At 39.2% G+C, this 19,093-nt stretch overlaps 1 protein-coding gene across 3 annotated transcripts in view; it reads left to right on the top strand.

Moving 5' to 3' along the window:
* sdccag8 (SHH signaling and ciliogenesis regulator sdccag8) overlaps positions 1-19,093 on the top strand; it is a 369,171-nt gene that overhangs the window by 284,303 nt on the left and 65,775 nt on the right. For all 3 annotated transcript variants that reach the window (XM_060830822.1, XM_060830820.1, XM_060830821.1), the window contains exon 16: positions 13,243-13,374. In XM_060830822.1, coding sequence (XP_060686805.1) covers positions 13,243-13,374 — 132 coding nt within the window. The remainder of the gene's footprint in view (positions 1-13,242; positions 13,375-19,093) is intronic.

Here is a 19,093-nt window from a genome sequence, read left to right as displayed (position 1 = left end):
CAAACATTATCTTTTGTAATTGTAGTCCTTTTACCTTTGATTGTTCTTTTTAAGAAGAGATGAATAATTCAATCTTCAATGATTCTGACAGGCTCTGGCTTCATTTATAAATTGCCTGACAAATACAATGTAAGAAATGAGTGGCAGTTTCAGACAAATGCAAACATTTCTTGTAAATTTTAATTCAATATTGGTTTGAGAAGGTGCAACAAGGATAATAAATAATGTGTGAAAATAAAATGGCCATCATGAATCCCTTGCAGTAAGACCCTTTTCTCTTAAGATCCATGAGAAAACGAAGATCTAAATGATGGACCATCTATGCCCAGAAAATTAAGGAAGAAAATTGATATAATGGAGAGGTGAGTGAGACAGGCATGGAAATCTGCAGACTCATCTTTCATGTTGATAAACTGCTCATGGCAAATAAGCCTGACAGACTGTACATCAACATGTTGATCTAAGTAGGACTATACCACCGAAGAAAATGAAAAACACTCTAAGGAATAGGTTTGAGAAGTGATTATGTAACCATAGCTTAATGAGAAACAACCAACAACCAGGAAAGGAAAAATCTATTTATGAAATCTTGACTTCTTTGAATCTTTTATAGACTTCTTACGATGTAGTTTATTTGAACTTTTGGAAAGCCATTGACACAGTTCAATATGGAATGTTTATTAAAAGAACAGTCTTAGGGACCTTGGGAACCTGAGATAGCAACTAATCCGGAGTAAAAAACATTTTGCCATAAAATAGTCATCAGAGAGTGCTGATGAAATGCATTATTCCAGACTGGAGAAAGTCACATGGCAGGAATCAGTATGCCTATCTTTATTATTTTCTGCCTGTATAAATGAGCAGGATATAAAACCATTTGTAAATTTATGAAGTTTCAGAAATTCTGAATCAAGGATATAGAATGACAAATTATTACCTGCAAAATAATTTACGTCAGTTGTGAAATTAAGTAGAAAACATGTAAAAGGAATTTAGACACATCAGACAAAAATTAGACATATTAGACAAAAAATGTAAAACAAGCAGAAAACTAAAAAGGATCCAAATAACACTGAAATATTTCAAATATGAGTGGGTGATAAAACGTTTGCTTACAATGCAGAGAACATTTAAAACAACTAAAATATTGGATCTATAGCCAAAACAACGAGTATATATGGTAAAATTTGTGCAGAGGTTTTATAATTAACTCATTAGGCAACATTAGGAAGACTGTATACAATTTCCAAAATGGAGGACGGGAAAAATTTTTGGCTGTAAGAGCTGCTGCTTTTTTTTGGGTATTTTAGGTGTTGGGGGTGATTTCCTCGAATTCCAGGAGCAGCAATTACTGTTTTATATGCTGTTGCATTGTTTTGGAACTTTGGAAAAGAAAAGTCAAAACAATAGCAGTTTTAAAAGGGAGAAGAGCAAAGGAAGCACATGGTGAGGACAGTGCAGGAGAGAGCGAGAAAGAGAGAACCTGCACAGTTACCGCCTTTGCTGTTTGAATTTGTGTATCGCTGGACATCGGAGTGCATCTGGGAAAATTAACAAAAAGTGAAATTCACAACTAATCTTGGAGGAACTGTTGGGCGAAGTTCACAGCACAGAATCAGATAACTTAATTATTGTTTTAAGTCTGTCCAAGAGAAAGGCTGCAGTAGTGAGTATAGTGGATTCTTTTTGATTATGTGTTTTTTGGAGATAAGTCTCTTGATTAAACTTAAAATATAAGCCACAGCTATTAACTTAACCTGGGGCAGCGTTTGTAGAAGAATAAGAGAGTGTTATTTTCTGGGTCTGTAGATTGTGAAGGAGCAAAAATAGCCTTTTCAGTGATATGCACTTCTTGTCAGATGTGGGAATTTAAAGAGAGTTTATGGGTTACTGCGGATTATATCTGCCATAAATGCTGTTGGATGCGAATCTTATCAGATCGAGTGGATCGGTTGGAGATACAGATAAAAGCGATGAGGAATTTGCAACAGCAACAGTATGTGATGGATGGCAATTATAGTAAGGGGGGAAAGTCTCAGATACAGTCACATAGATGGGTTAACTCCAGGAAGGGTAAGAGAGATAGGCAGAAAGTGCAGGAGTCTTTTGTGGATATACCCATTTCAAACAGGTATGCTGTTTTCGAAAATGTAGGGGGTGGATGGATTCTCAGGGGAATGTAGCACGAACAGCCACGTTTCTGGTATTGAGACTGGCTCTAATGCAACGAGGGGTATGTCGGCTTCCAAGAGATCAATTGTGTTGGGGATTCTGTAGTCAGAGGTACAGATAGATGTTTCTGTGGCCAGCAGAGAAAAAGCAGAATGGTGTGTTGTTTCCCTGGTGCCAGGATCAAAGATGTCTCAGAGAGGGTGCAGAATGTTCTCACAGGGGAGAGGAGCCAGCAGGAGGTCATTGTCCACATAGGGAATGCTGGATGACTAAAGAAATTGAGGGTTTGGTTAAGAAAATGAAGGAAGCATATGTTTGAGTGAATCCTTCGAAGAGTATAAAGAAAATAGGAAGTTAAAAATCACACAGCACCAGGTTATAGTCAAACAGGTTTAATTGGAAGCACACTAGCTTTCGGAGCAACGCTCCTTCATCAGGTGATAGTGGAGGGCTCAATCGTAACACAGAAATTTATAGCAATAAATTTACAGTGTGATGTACCTGAAATTATACATTGAAAAATTGATTGTCCGTTAAGCCTTTCATCTGTTAAGCCTTTCATTTGTTAGAATACAGTGATAGTTTCACTTCTTTCATGTGTAAATCACAAAACCATTTTTTTAAAGTTGCATTCTCGGGTTAGCTGTTAATAATTGTGATAGCTACACAATATGTTGAAGGTGTTGGCCCCCTGTGTTCTCTGTCTATGCCATGATGTTTAGATTGATTCTAATCTAAAAGTGAGATAACAGAGTTTTACATAAATTCATGCAGTTTTTGAGCAAACTACAATGTAACTCTGCAAGTACAAATTCACCCCACAAAATATATGTGTGCATGTGGGTCTTTGTCTGTCTGTGTGTGTGTGTGTCTGGGGTGGGGTTTGTGAGTGTGAGAAAGTGTGTGTGTGTAGTGAGTGCAGAGTGTCTTATGTCTGTGAGGGGTTGCATGTGAGAGTGTTGGAGCGTGTGTGTCTATAAGGGTGTGTGTGGGTGTCTGTGTGCGCGTCTGTGTGTGAAAGTAGGAGTATACTCAAGAGGGAAATCAGGAGGGCAAAACGGGGACATGAGATAGCTTTGGCAAATAGAATTAAGGAGAATCCAATGGGTTTTTACAAATATATTAAGGACAAAAGGGTAACTAGGGAATGAGTAGGGCCCCTCAAAAATCAGCAAGGCAGCCTTTGTGTGGAGCCACAGAAAATGGGGGAGATACTAAATGAATATTTTGCATCAGTATTTACTGTGGAAAAGGATATGGAAGATATAGACTGTAGGGAAATAGATGGTGACATCTTGTAAAATGTCCATGTTACAGAGGAGGAAGTGCTGGATGTCTTGAAACGGTTAAAGGTGGATAAATCCCCAGGACCTGATCAGGTGTACCCGAGAACTCTGTGGGAAGGTAGAGAAGTGATTACTGGGCCTCCTGCTGAGGTATTTGTATCATGGATAGTCACAGGTGAGGTGCCGGAAGACTGGAGGTTGGCAAACATGGTGCCACTGTTTAAGGAGGGCGGTAAAGACAAGCCAGGGAACTATAGATCGGTGAGCCTGACCTCAGTGGTGGACACGTTGTTGGAGGGAATCCTGAGGGACAGGATGTACATGTATTTGGAAAGGCAAGGACTGATTCGGGATAGTCAACATGGCTTTGTGCGTGGGAAATCATGTCTCACAAACTTGATTGAGTTTTTTGAAGAAGTAACAAAAAAGATTGATGAGGGGAGAGCAGTAGTTGTGATCTATGTGGACTTCAGTAAGGCGTTTGACAAGATTCCCCATGGGAGACCAATTAGCAAGGTTAGATCTCATGGAATACAGGGAGAATTAGCCATTTGGATACAAAACTGGTGTTTTTCAGACTGGAGACCTTTGACCAGTGGAGTGCCACAAGGATCGGTGCTGTGTCCTCTACTTTTTGTCATCTACTTAAATGATTTGGATGCAAGCATAAGAGGTACAGCTAGTAAGTTTGCAGATGACACCAAAATTGGAGGTGTAGTGGACGTGAAGAGGGTTACCTCTGATTATAACAGGATCTTGACCAGATGAGCCAGTGGGCTGAGAAGTGGCAGATGGAGTTTAATTCAGATAAATGAGAGGTGCTGCATTTTGGGAAAGCAAATCTTAGCAGGACTTATACACTTAATGGCAAGGTCCTAGGGATTGTTGCAGATCAAAAACCTTGGAGTGCAGGTTCATTGCTCCTTGAAAGTGGAGACGCAGGTAGCTAGGATAGTGAAGGAGGCGTTTCGTATGCTTTCCTTTATTGGTCAGAGTATTGAGTAAAGGAGTTGGGAGGTCATGTTGCAGCTGTACAGGACATTGGTTAGGCCACTGTTGGAATATTGCTTGCAAGTCTTGTCTCCTTCCTATCGGAAAGATGTTGTGAAACTTGAAAGGGTTCAGGAAAGATTTACAAGAATGTTGCCAGGGTTGGAGGATTTGAGTTATAGGGAGAGGCTGAACAGGCTGGGGCTGTTTTCCCCGGAGTATCGAAGGCTGAGGGGTGACCTTATAGAGCTTTACAAAATTATGAGGGGCATGGATAGGGTAAATAGGCAAAGTCTTTTTCCTGGGGTCGGGGAGTTTAAGGTGAGAGGGGAAAGACATAAAAGAGATCTAAGAGGCAACTTTTTCACGCAGAGGGTGGCATGTGTATGAAGCTGCCGGAGGAAGTGGAGGAGGCTGGTACAATTGCAACATTTAAGAGGCACTTGGATGGGTATATGAATAAGAAGGGATTGGAGGGATATGAGCCGGGTGCTGGCAGGTGGGACGAGATTGGGTTGGGATATCTGGTCGGCATGGACGGGTTGGACTGAAGGATTTGTTTCCATGCTGTAGAGCTCTATGACTCCAAAAGCTGGAAGTAGATTGAGATCAGCGCTTCTAGGAAGCAGAGCATCTGCCCAAGGCACAGGCATCTAATATGTTAAAATTGCCAAATCCACTGGATCTACAGTCCTCATTTTGCACAGCCCAAAATGGATGAATTTGAAGAGGGAGAGAGCTGCTGTTTTCCAGTCTGTGATAAGCAGTACTCAACCAGCGATGGACAACACTCAGTGACCTTCTGAGAAAAGAAAATGAATCAGATGTTGGTGGATTTTATGACATGCAAGACACAAAATGAACTGCCTGTAAGTCCAGTCGGCTACCTTTTCATACCAGTGATGTGCATTTTCCCCAATGTTGGATCACCTAGCTGATTGCTAAATGTCTGTTACGTGAACCTTATGGCTCCTTTATGCTGGTCTTAATAAAGAATTTTTTTTTAAAAACCTGCACTTTGAGAAGTCATGTCCCATTGTTATTTAGATTTATGCAGTATGGGATCAATAGAAATAAAGCTCTAACAGGAACATTGTCAATGACATCAACAGGTCTTTGAGTTCTTTACCTCGGCAGAGTCAGGGATTTGCCACCCAGATTTTGCTTAGAAGTTGCCAATGCCAAAACTTGACTCACCAAATTTTCTTATTAATCAGTTTCATGTTTACATTGACATCCTCCCATCAGGAATAATACAAGCTACTGAGTGAATTAATTAATCAATCCTTTGTTTCTAATGAAGTCAAATAACAAATTTAAAAACTAACAGTTGTTTATAAACCTTAGTTCATAGCTTTTGAATATAAGCATCAAGTTTGTAAATAATTATTGGATTCAGTTAATTGATTAAATAAATTAGTCACAAATACAGTTCAGTTCTTTCAAAATAATTCAGCTGTAAATGTTTTCTGCACATAAATGTACTGTTTCTGAGACTGATATAATGAGAGTAATTTATGGTTTGTCCCCTGTAGATAGCTGACAAATTAGCAGCATTAGGTAGCCAGCAGTCTACTGAATAGATTAAAGTCTGTGCAACTGTAGTTAGCAATGTTGTGAGAACTTATAAAACCTCACAAATTGCTGCAGTTGAACTGAGTTTCCTCGTGTTCCTCTCTGGAAGGGTGGTGGTGGTCTCCTGAGACTTCATAGTGATTAACATCTATCTGTAGAGGGGATATTCATTCCTCCTGAATCCTCTGTTTCTGACTAGATTCATCTTTTCTGTTGATAGCTGTAACTGAACTATCTGGTTTAATTTTCACCTTCTGCAATCGCAGGGAAATTTGTGTATTTTAAATGTACACATGTATAGTTGCACAATTTGAGCTTCTGTAACTGAATCATGAGCAACAGACCCACATTTGGCCTTATGATGGATGAAAGGGCCATTAATGTAACACTTTCTCAGGGAGTCTTGCACTGACAGACTCGGCTATAGCAATGACTTCCAAAACCACAACTTTTTCATTCTCTAGCCCTTTTCTTTCCAACATTCTCTATGTTGGGAAGAGAACATACCTCGAGTAAAAAATGAGGTCTGCAGATGCTGGAGATCACAGCTGCAAATGTGTTGCTGGTCAAAGCACAGCAGGCCAGGCAGCATCTCAGGAATAGTCTCCTCCAGTAATTGTTTTGAGGGAGAAATCAAGTCATCACAATTCAAACATAGATTGATAATTAATGTAAATTTGTCTGTGTTTGGCAGCTTATTCAATTGAACACATAGTGTTCAAATTCTGTTGATTTAACATTGACGACCAGGAGAAGTGGCTAGATTTTCTTTTGTTGGAAGGTTTTATTAACTGGCAGTCATTTAACACAAACACTACGTGCAATTATTAGCCCAAGCTTGGATGCTATCTCATTCCTTCTGTAGGCTGGCCTGTGTTGCACCATATTAAGAGATGTGAGAGCAACTTATCATTGCTGAATCATTAGCAGCAGACCCACTTTTCGTCTTATGACAGTTGAAAGAGTCAATGATGATTGGAGCTGAAAATGTGTTGCCTGATGAAGGGCTCTGGCCCGAAACGTCGAATTTCCTGTTCCTTGGATGCTGCCTAACCTGCTGTGCTTTAACCAGGAACACATTTTCAGCTCTGATCTCCAGCATCTGTAGACCTCACTTTTTACTCAATGATGATTGGGCCAAGATCACTGTTCTTAGACAGTCTTGTACTGACAACCTAGTTTATAATAATTACACCCAACAACCATAACTCTCTTCAGGTATGATTCCAGCTGTATATCCCCACAGTTTCTGTTTTGTGGTGCCATACTGTGTCAAATGCTACCTTAATGTTGAGTAAAGTTATTATCATTTCACAACAGTGTTACGTTCTTGGTAGTGATTTTTTTTTCCAAAGAAGAAATCTGAAACCCTCAATTTTTACTAAAACAAAAGTATGGAATGCAAATCCCAGAAATCAAACAATAGTCTCCTCATTTGCTAAGTCTGCCATTTAGTCTATAGAAGTCTCCTCAACAATGCGCGGTTTTACTAAAGGAATTAAGCCACAAGATTTGGAATTCTGGGTAATCCAAGATGGAGGAAGGGAAGAATTTCTGGCTGTAAGAGCTGCTGCTTTTTTTTGAGGTATTTTAGGTGTTGGAGGTGATTTCCTCGAATTTCAGGAGCAGGAATTACTATTTTATATGCTGTTACATTGTTTTGGAAGGTTGGAAAAAAAAGTCAAAACAACAGCAGTTTTAAAAGGGAGAAGAGCAGAAAAGGAAGCACATGGTGAGGACAGTGCAGGGGAGAGAGAGAGAGAGAAAGAAAGAAAGAGAGAGAGAGAGAACAGTTACCGCCTTTGCTGTTTGAATTCGTGTATCGCTGGACAGCGGAGTGCATCTGGGAAAATTAACAAACAATGAAATTCACAACTAATCTTGGAGGAACTGTTGGGCGAAGTTCACAGCACAGAATCAGATGAGGTAATTGTTTTTTAGGTTTGTCCAAGAGAAAGGCTGCAGTAGTGAGTATTGTAGATTCTTTTTGATTATGTGTTTTTTGGAGATAAGTCTCTTGATTAAACTTAAAATATAAGCCACAGCTACTAATTTAACCTGGGGCAGTTTTGTAGAGGAATAAGACAGTGTTATTTTCTGGGTCTGTAGATTGTGAAGGAGCAAAAATGGCCTTTTCAGTGATATGTACTTCTTGTCAGATGTGGGAATTTAAAGAGAGTTTAAGGGTTACTGCGGATTATATCTGCCATAAATGCTGTTGGATGCGAATCTTCTCAGATCGAGTGGATCGGTTGGAGATACAGATAAAAGCGATGAGGAATTTGCAACAGCAACAGTATGTGATGGATGGCAGTTATAGTAAGGGGGGAAAGTCTCAGATACAGTCACATAGAAAGGTTAACTCCAGGAAGGGTAAGAGAGATAGGCAGCTAGAGCAGGAGTCTTTTGTGGATATACCCATTTCAAACAGGTATGCTGTTTTCGAAAATGTAGGGGGTGGATGGATTCTCAGGGGAATGTAGCACGAACAGCCACGTTTCTGGTATTGAGACTGGCTTTAATGCAACGAGGGGTATGTTGGCTTCCAAGACATCAATTGTGTTAGGGGATTCTGTAGTCAGAGGTACAGACAGATGTTTCTGTGGCCAGCAGAGAAAAAGAAGAATGGTGTGCTGTTTCCCTGGTGCCAGGATCAAGGATGTCTCAGAGAGGGTGCAGAATGTTCTCACAGGGGAGAGGGGCCAGCAGGAGGTCATTGTCCACATTAGAACCAATGACATAGGAAGGGAAAAGGTTGAGATTCTGAAGGGAGATTACAGAGCGTTAGGCAGAAATTTAAAAAGAAGGTCCTCAAGGGTAGTAATATCTGGATTACTCCCAGTGCTACGAGCTAGTGAGGGCAGGAATAGGAGGATAGAGCAGATGAATGCATGGCTGAGGAGTTCGTGTATGAGAGAACGATTCACATTTTTGGATCATTGGAATCTCTTTTGGGGTAGAATTGACCTGTACAAGAAGGACGGATTGCACCTAAATTGGAAGGGGACTAATATACTGGCAGGAAAATTTGCTAGAGCTGCTTGGGAGGATTTAAACTAGTAAGGTGGGGGGAGGTGGGACCCAGGGAGATAGTGAGGAAAGAGATTGATCTGGGACGGGTACAGCTGAGAACAGAAGTGGGTCAAACAGTCAGGGCAGGCAGGGACAAGGTAGGACTAATAAATTAAACTGCATTTATTTCAATGCAAGAGGCAGATGAACTCAGGGCATGGTTAGGAACATGGGACTGGGATATCATAGCAATTCCAGAAACATGGCTCAGGGATGGGCAGGAGTGGCAGCTTAATGTTCCAGGATACAAATGCTACAGGAAGGATAGAAAGGGAGGCAAGAGAGGAGGGGGAGTGGCATTTTTGATAGGGGATAGCAATACAACTTTGCTGAGGGAGGATATTCCCGGAAATACATCCAGGGAAGTTATTTGGGTGGAACTGAGAAATAAGAAAGGGATGATCACCTTATTGGGATTGTATTATAGATCCCCCAATAGTAAGTGGGAAATTGAGAAACAAACTTGTAAGGAGATCTCAGTTATCTGAAAATGTGTTGCTGGAAAAGCGCAGCAGGTCAGGCAGCATCCAAGGAACAGGAAATTCGATGTTTCGGGCATAAGCCCTTCATCAGGAATGAGGAAAGTGTGTCTCATTCTTGATGAAGGGCTTATGCCCGAAACGTCGAATTTCCTGTTCCTTGGATGCTGCCTGACCTGCTGCGCTTTTCCAGCAACACATTTTCAGCTCTGATCTCCAGCATCTGCAGACCTCACTTTTTCCTCGATCTCAGCTATCTGTAAGAATAATAGGGAAGTTATGGTAGGGGATTTTAACTTTGCAAACATAGACTGGGACTGCCATAGTGTTAAAGGTTTAGATGGAGATGAATTTCTTAAGAGTGTACAAGACAATTTTCTGATTCAGTATATGTGGGTGTACCTACTAGAGAAGGTGCAAAACTTGACCTACTCTTGGGAAATAAGGCAGGGCAGGTGACTGAGGTGTCAGTGGGGGAGCACTTTGGGACCAGTGACCATAATTCTATACGTTTTAAAATAGTGATGGAAAAGGATAGACCAGATCTAAAAGTTGAAGTTCTAAATTGGAGAAAGGCTAATTTTGACGGTATTAGGCAAGAACTTTCGAAAGCTGATTGAAGGCAGATGTTTGCAAGTAAAGAGATGGCTGGAAAATGGGAAGCCATCAGAAATGAGATAACAAGAATCCAGTATATTCCTGTCAGGGTGAAAGGGAAGGCTAGTAGGAATAGGGAATGCTGGATGTTGTAAGAAATTAAGAGTTTGGTTAAGAAAAAGAAGGAAGCATATGTCAGGAATAAACAGGATAGATCGAGTGAATCCTTAGAAGAGTATAAAGAAAGTAGGTGTAGACTTAAGAGGAAAATCAGGAGGACAAAACGGGGACATGAGATAGCTTTGGCAAATAGAATTAAGAAGAATCCAATGGGTTTTTACAAATACATTAAGGACAAAAGGGTATCTCGGGAGAGAATAGGGTCCCTCAAAGATCAGCAAGGTGGCCTTTGTGTGGAGCCACAGAAAATAGGGGAAATACTAAATGAATATTTTGCATTAGTATTTACTGTGGAAAAGGATATGGAAGATATAGACTGCAGGGAAATAGATGGTGACATCTTGCAAAATGTCCATATTGCAGAGGAGGAAGTGCTGGATGTCTTGAAATGGCTAAAGGTGGATAGATCCCCAGGACCTGATCAGATGTACCTGATAACTCTGTGGGAAGCTAGTGAAGTGGTTGCTGGGCCTCTTGCTGAGATATTTGTATCATGGATAGTCACAGGTGAGGTGCCGGAAGACTGGAGGTTGGCAAACATGGTGCCACTGTTTAAGAAGGGTGATAAAGACAAGCCAGGGAACTATAGACCGGTGAGCCTGAACTCAGTGGTGGGCATGTTGTTGGAGGGAATCCTGAGGGACAGGATGTACATGTGTTTCGAAAGGCAAGGATTGATTAGGGATAGTCAACATGGCTTTGTGCGTGGGAAATCATGTCTCACAAAACTGATTGAGTTTTTTGAAGAGGTAACAAAGAAGATTGATGAGGGCAGAGCAGTAGATGTGATCTATACGGACTTCAGTAAGGCGTTCGACAAGGTTCCCCATGGGAGACTGATTAGCATGGTTAGGTTTCATGGAATACAGGGAGAACTAGACATTTGGATACAGAAATGGCTCAAAGGTAGAAAACAGAGGGTGGTGGGGGAGGGTTGCTTTTCAGACTGGAGGCCTGTGACCAGTGGTGTGCCACAAGGATCGGTGCTGGGTCCTCTACTTTTTGTCATTTACATCAATGATTTGGATGCGAACATAAGAGGTACAGTTACTAAGTTTGCAGATGACACCAAAATTGGAGGTGTAGTGGACAGCGAAGAGGGTTACCTCAGATTAAAATAGGATCTGGATCAGATGGGCCAATGGGCTGAGAAGTGGCACTTGGAGTTTAATTCAGATAAATGCGAGGTGCTGCATTTTGGGAAAGCAAATCTTAGCAGGACTTATACACTTAGTGGTAGGGTCCTAGGGAGTGTTCCTAAACAAAGAGACCTTGGCGTGCAGGTTCATAGCTCCTTGAAAGTGGAGTTGCAGGTAGATAGGATAGTAACAAAGGTATGCTTTCCTTTATTGGTCAGAGTATTAAGTACAGGAGTTGGGAGGTCATGTTGTGGTTGTACAGGACATTCGTGAGGCCACTGTTGAAATGTTGCGTGCAATTCTAGTCTCCTTCCTAATGGAAAGATGTTGTGAAACTTGAAAGGGTTCAGAAAAGATTTACAAGGATGTTGCCAGGGTTGGAGGATTTGAGCTACAGGAAGAGGCTGAACAGGCTGGGGCTGTTTTCCCTGGAGCATCAGAGGCTGAGAGGTTTACAAAATTATGAGGGACATGAATAAGATAAATAGACAAAGTCTTTTCCCTGGGGTTGGGAGTCCAGAACAGAGGGCATAGGTTTAGGGTCAGAGGGGAAAGATATAAAAGAGACCTAAGGAGCAACTTTTTCACGCAGAGGGTGGTACGTGTATGGAATGAGCTGCTAGAGGATGTGTAGAGTCTGGTACAATTGCAACATTTAAGAGGCATTTGGATGGGTATATGAATAGGAAGGGTTTGGAGGGATATGGGCCGGGTGCTAGCAGGTTGGACTAGATTGGGTCGGGATATCTGGTCGGCATGGACAGGTTGGACCGAAGGGTCTGTTTCCATGCTGTACATCTCAATGACTCTATGTTAAAAGCAAAATAATTTTTATTATACATTAGTCAAAGGAAGCAAGCATTAAATCAATCTTGTGAACATCCTATACTGTTCCATTAAAATCATTGTAAGTTTGACGTGAATTAAAAGGCAAATTATGGTAACCAAAAATGTTACATATCTGCAAAACCTCCTTAACTTGGTCTGGATGGTGTAGATTCATCTATCTTCAAGTAATAGAAGCAGATCTAGCAACTTATTCTCAGCTTCTGGATTGAGCCACTCTTCTTCAGCTTGCCTGTATTGCACTATCGGATGCATCAAACACTGCTACTGAGTTTGGATGGCTTTGTTTCCTTTTAAATCGTCTCACTTCACTTCAACATTTAAGAGGCATTTGGATGGGTATATGAATAGGAAGGGTTTAGAGGGATATGGGCCGGGTGCTGGCAGGTGGGACTAGATTGGGTTGGGATATCTGGTTGGCATGGACAGGTTGGACTGAAGGGTCTGTTTCCAAGCTGTAAATCTCTATGACTCTATAACTCTACCCAGATGTTTGGATTCCAGATCTGAATTTCCGTTTTTGTTTGCTTAGAAATTGGAAGGATCAGTTTCCTTAATCAACTTTTCTTTTCATTTCTCATTCTTAGTTAATACAAAAAATACAAACTTTGAAAGCACAGGTTCCAATGTCAAAATGGGGCCAAACATATCAACGGCTACAAAATAATTGAGGAACATTAATGGACTGTCATCATAGTCATGAAGGATCTTACTTGTGACTTTGGTTTCAGAGTTGAAAATTTTATAATAAATAGTTAAGATGATGCTTTCTCATTCATCAACTTTATTCCTTCACATTTGATTTCTCATGGACAGGCATTATTGTTGTTTTTGTCATGATGTTTCTTTATTACAATTGGTCTTTCCTCAGCTATTCTCATCTGTAAAATTGATTACATATTCCAGATCAGAGGTTGGCCAGCTTTGCCAGGACAAAGAGTATTTACAGGAAAGATTGGAGAAACTGCAAGCAAGAAATGATGAAATGGAAAACCAATGCATCCAACATGGAACAATGCATGAAAGAATGAAACAAAGGTACGTAGCATTCCCGCAGTATCTGCTGAGTATCTTATTCTGAATTTTGTTGTCGATGTTTCCTTGGTTTTGATTGGAAACAGGCAATGAATTCCTACTGCAAAGTAAAAGTTTTGTAACTGGAATTGGACATGATTGTGTTCAGTGTAATTATGATCAAGTGAACATCAGTTCCAAACCAAGAGAATCATCCTCAAATATTTAAAGTGACTTATAGATAAACGAATACCTGATCAGAACATATTAAGTTTAATCATTGACAATTTCCTGGACAATACATAATGCTTAAATGTATAATCATATTGTATAGTGACATAGGATTGTAGGAAGTAGAAGCAGGATTAGGAACTCAGCCTGTTGAGCATGCTCTGCTATGCAGCTAGATTATGGCTACTTTTCTACATCCACACCATTTTCATATCTTCATACACCTTGATATTTTTAATGTCTAGAAAATATATTGACCTCTGTCTTGAATATACTCAATGACTGAATCTATACTGTGAATACCAAAAAGGTTCATCACCAAGGAGTGAAGAAGTTCATCCTTATCTTAATTTTAAATAGTTTACCTCTTATTTTGAGCTGCACCTGGTTCTATAATGCTCAGCCAATTCTTTCTGCATATTTCCTGTCCTTCATGAATTTTGTAAGCTCTAACAGTCCAATATAATAAACAGTACAGAATACATGCTCAGTCTCCACAATCTCACATCATAGGGTAGTCCAACATCCCAGGAATTAGACTGATAACTTTCACTGAACTCCCCCTGTGGTCAGTCAGCCTTCCTGAGGAAAGGAGACCAAAGTTGTACACAATATTTCTAGGTGCAGCCTCACCAGATTCTATACAATTGAACCAAGATATCTTTATCCTTGTGCTCAAACTCTCTTGCAATTAAGGCCAACATATCAATCATCTTCCTAATTGCTTCTTGCACTTGTCTTTTAGTTTTCAGTAACTTATAAACAAGAACATCCAAGCCTTTTTGAATGGCAAATTTCCAATCTTGCACCATTTAAGAAATACACTGCATTTCTATTTTTTCCCCAAAGCCGTTAGCGACACATTTTCATGTTATATTCCAGATTTATGCCCATTCATTTAGCCTGTTTGATTCCCTTGAAGTCTTTGATCAGCCACAGTCATATTCAATGGCAGAGCAGGCTCAAAGGGCTAAATGGCCTACTCCCGCTACTATTTTCTATATTTTTAATATTTCCCCTCTCAACCCCTATTGCCACATAGTTTTGTATCATCACAAAACTTGGAAATATTACATTTGGTTCAAAGTCTTTGAATCATTGTGTGTGTGTATATATATATATATATATATATTAGCTGGGCACAAACACTGATCCACTGATTAACTTCTTTTCTTCAAATCTATAGCACGAAAAATAAAACCTGAAAACTATAACAAATGCCATAGGCATTACATGACTGCAATTTATGTTTCTAATCAGAAATTATTAAAAATGTTGGAACAGGAGTGATTTCTTTTTTCTAATATGTTTTCAGTTTATTTTAAGTAGTTTAAGAAAGAAGATTAATTGCTTTGCAAAGTACTTTTGTTGATTTTGGGTTTCGTTCATTTAGTGTAATGCTATTCCTGTACAGCTTATTATTTCAAGCACAGTTCCAAGTCTACCTAGAATTGGTGATCACTATAATACTTTAAAATTTAACTCAACCCTGTTGCATAACCTGAAAATTTGTCAGGTATCTGCCATTTACAAAAGTAACATTATCACTTATGTCATGCTCGGCATAATGCACTTGCTTCTTGATGCTTGTTTATATACTCAGCATAACTCTTTATAAGCCAGTGATTAACAATACAATATTGTATGGTGAAATCAAGTTATCAATCTTTTCTGAGCAAGCCTGTATTCTGAATTTTCAGTTGCTGCACTTCAGTTGAGTATTGTCATTCTTAGAGAATTAAACTACCTCTCCCATACTCGAAATCTGTTGTGGGAAAGGCAAAGCATTTTCATTCAAATTCATGAGTTGCATAAATTAGATGAGATTGAGGTCTTATGAGCTGGTTATTTTTCTTACAAGCAGTCTATAGAGATCTTTACACATAATTCTGATCCAAATGTAATATTTTTGGCAAGCTTGTGATTCATTAATCAAGATTCAGCTACAGCCCAATTAAGAATATGATAATCGACTCCATCATAAGTATTCTGTTCAGATTGATTAGAATACACCCACACTTTTCAATCTGATATTTTTCTTTAAAAAGCTTGTATAGAAACCAATGAAAAGAAATATTAAATGCATTATAAAGTTCACTTATTTGTTGCAAGCTGGTCATTTGTGCATCTGCAATTAGTATTATATTGGTTGTCCTGCAAAGTGCAAAGTATATAATGGAGATAGAACTAGAAAGTATATCAGTATTTAGGTAATAATTTCAATACTAAGGTGCTTTTTATTTAAATGTGCTTTGTACAAGACCTACTTTAAATTTTATGGACCAGTTATTTTAGTACTTGTTAATATTTGATGTATTTTCTTCAAACTAAGTGTTTTTAGTCCTTACACAAACTGGCCTGATCACAATTAGAATTTAGTGAAGTGTAATTAAATCCCACTCACAGAATTGACACTGATCAATTTTGAGACAAGATCCATAAATACTGCTATGTTTTCATCTTTGATAACACAATTAACGCCATCAGATGGTCAAACCTTGAGACTTGCTTTAAATACTTAATCACGTATTTTCAGTCAAATATGTGGAATATCATAGGTGCAGCCATAAGAAAGAAAATAATAGAATTTACATTTATGCTTCATGTTTTTATTATTAAATCTGAATTGGAGATATTTTAGATTTTCCCTCACTAATCTCCAGTTTAAATGAAAGCAGTTATCAACTGGCACTTACATACAAAGAGTAAAGAATTGTACAGCACGGTACAGGCTTTTTGACCCACCAAGCCAGCGCAGACACATGACGCATTTCTAAACTAAAAACCTTTTTCCGCTACATGATCTGTATCCTTCTGTTCCCTGTCTGTTCATGTATCTGTCAAGATACCTCTTAAATGTTGCTTTGTACCTGTTCTGCCACCTCCTCTGGCAGTGTATTCCAAGCACTTATCATCCTCTGTGTCAAAAATTGCATCTCACATCTCCTTTAAACTTTCCCCCTTTTACCTAAACTATGTGCCCTAGTAATCGCCATTTCTACCCTGAGAAAGATTCTGACTATCTATGCCTTCCATAATTTTGTAAGCTTCTATCAGGTCACCCCTCAGCCTCCAAAGTTCCAGTTGTCCAATCTCTCCTCATAGCTAATACCCTCCAAACCAGACAACATCTTGATAAACCTTTTCTGTAGCCTATCCAAAGCCTCCATATCCTTCTGGTAATGTGGTGACAAGAACAGTGCACAGCATTCCAAATTTGGCCTGATTAAAGTTCTATGCGGCTGCAACATAACTTGCCAACTGTTATACTCTATGCCCAGACTGATCAAGGCAAGCATATCATATGCCTTTTTGACCACCATATAGACTTGTGTTGCTATGTTCAGGGAATTGTGGACCTGTATACCCAGAGGCAACATACTGAACAGAGTCTTAAAGCAGGGCAAAATCTTGTGAGAATGATGGATGACTGGAGAGTTGCCATGATCATCACATTGCTTCTTTCTGAGAAGGCACACTGCATCTTGATAGACCAGAAATGCGCCATACCTTGAAATCAATGATCTCAGGGTAGAGAAATCCTGCCACACAAAACTCTTCTATGTCAATAGCACCACAAGGGATGGAAAGGATATTGCTGGAACTATTCCCACCTAAGAACTTGGATTGAAGAGAAGTCCAGGTATAAATGAATGTTGGCAAATGGGATGTCCCAGGCTGGGGTCATCAGAGGAGTAAAGCATTCGGTAACAAAGGCCATGGTTTGGCTTTCATTGGTCTTGCTCTCTTCCCGATGCTGGGTCCCGAAATCAGGCATTGTGCCTTTATTAACAAGGGATATCTTCCATCCTCACCACAGGTGCAATCTTTCATGCTCCCCACATAGCAAGTTGCCTGTTCACTCTGAGTTAATACCTTCAGCCTCAGGATGAGGCCCTTAAGTGGGTATTAATTACCGTCAAGGTGGAAAGGCTGTCCATAGCATAAACACTCCATCTGGGGGCAGGAAGGTAATATGATTCCCAACTACTACACCCTTAAACCAACCACTAAATGCAGCCCTCACCCATACCCCACAATCACTTTACGCAAGTGCATTTAATGTGAGCAGTTCAGATTTGATCCATCAAATGATTTACATTTCACCTAATTATATGAATAATTAGTAAATCCACGCAAACCTAAACTCCAGTTACCTATCTCCACAGGATACTTAAGCTTATTTTAAAATCAGCCACTGAGTAACATAAGTTCAGTTTTCAGTTTAAGTCTGATCAAGTTTATTTTTTTATGGAATAAAGATTTAATTTGGTCTTTATTCAGTTTCACACTTCACTTCAGACATAGCACATTTTATAGAACAGATTGTAATTAAAATGCTTTTATTTTGCTATTTCAGAAAAATATGTCACCACTCTTTAGAATTCTTGCAACCTTATGCTTTACCTCATACTGGAATTGTATCCACTCCTATTTCTATCAAAATGGTCAGAATGCAGCCAGTTTATTTGTGAAGCTTTTCACCCTAGAATTAACTAATATGATCATTGTACTGTTAAGCATTTGAGTTGGTTCATTTTCTGGAATAGCTCATCCCAGATAGTGAAATGATACACAGATAGCCACTGCATATTCATATGGCAACAGATGCTGTATTTGTTTCATCATATTGAAATGTATTTTTCTCGTATTAATCAGCTTTTTGTTGGAGTCTACTTTGAAATTCAGTTGGTCCACTCTTGTTATAAAAAAAATGTGGATTTTCTTTGGAGTAGGATGGCAGGGAATATGTGCCATTTTTACCATGATACTGTCGTGTACATGTGACATATTGTACAATGATGAATCAGCAAATCATGCAAGTATATACAGGCATAAACATTAATGCTCATTTAATGAATTGATGCTCTCTAATCTGTCACTCACATGAGTGACTAGAAATGTAATAGGAGAGATGGAACTAAAACAGACAAGAGAGACTGAATCAAAGTTCAGCTTCAAAGTTTGTGTGACTCATCTTCTGTATCCCTTCACTTTAGACTGAGGATTAATGAATCTGGTCTCTTACATCACTCACCTAGAAGTTGTAGGATCATGGTTTATTGTCTGTCTGTTTACACTTCATTATGTCAGATTTGATAGAAGCTTCATCAACTTTGCCCTCTACATTTGAAATATACAAAGCAAACCTTTAAATCATGATCACTATCCTATACTAGTGAGTTTGGATTCTGATCTGCTATCCACTCTGAGATTAGCCTATTGGAACAGCAGTAAAACTTAAATTATACTAAACACTACTTTGTCTAACTTTTACCATGCATGATGCAATATAGAAACTCAATAGTATGGCTGTTATTCAGCTTAAACTGAAAATGATTTCAGTTTTCACTTCAGGTCATTTCATGATTTTCTGTATTAAAGTCCAGATAAATCTTATTTGCCTAAGTTGTTCCATTTGCATTTAGTAGGGTCTGTTCAATTTATGTTCATTTGCCAAGATCTGCACAATATTCATTGTTTCTTCTATGTGAAAATGTAGGTCACCTAA

Source organism: Hemiscyllium ocellatum, chromosome 10, assembly GCF_020745735.1.
Source record: "Hemiscyllium ocellatum isolate sHemOce1 chromosome 10, sHemOce1.pat.X.cur, whole genome shotgun sequence".
NCBI lineage: Eukaryota > Metazoa > Chordata > Chondrichthyes > Orectolobiformes > Hemiscylliidae > Hemiscyllium > Hemiscyllium ocellatum.
Note: the sequence above shows the minus strand (reverse complement) of the source record. Positions and strands in the feature narration are given on the sequence as shown.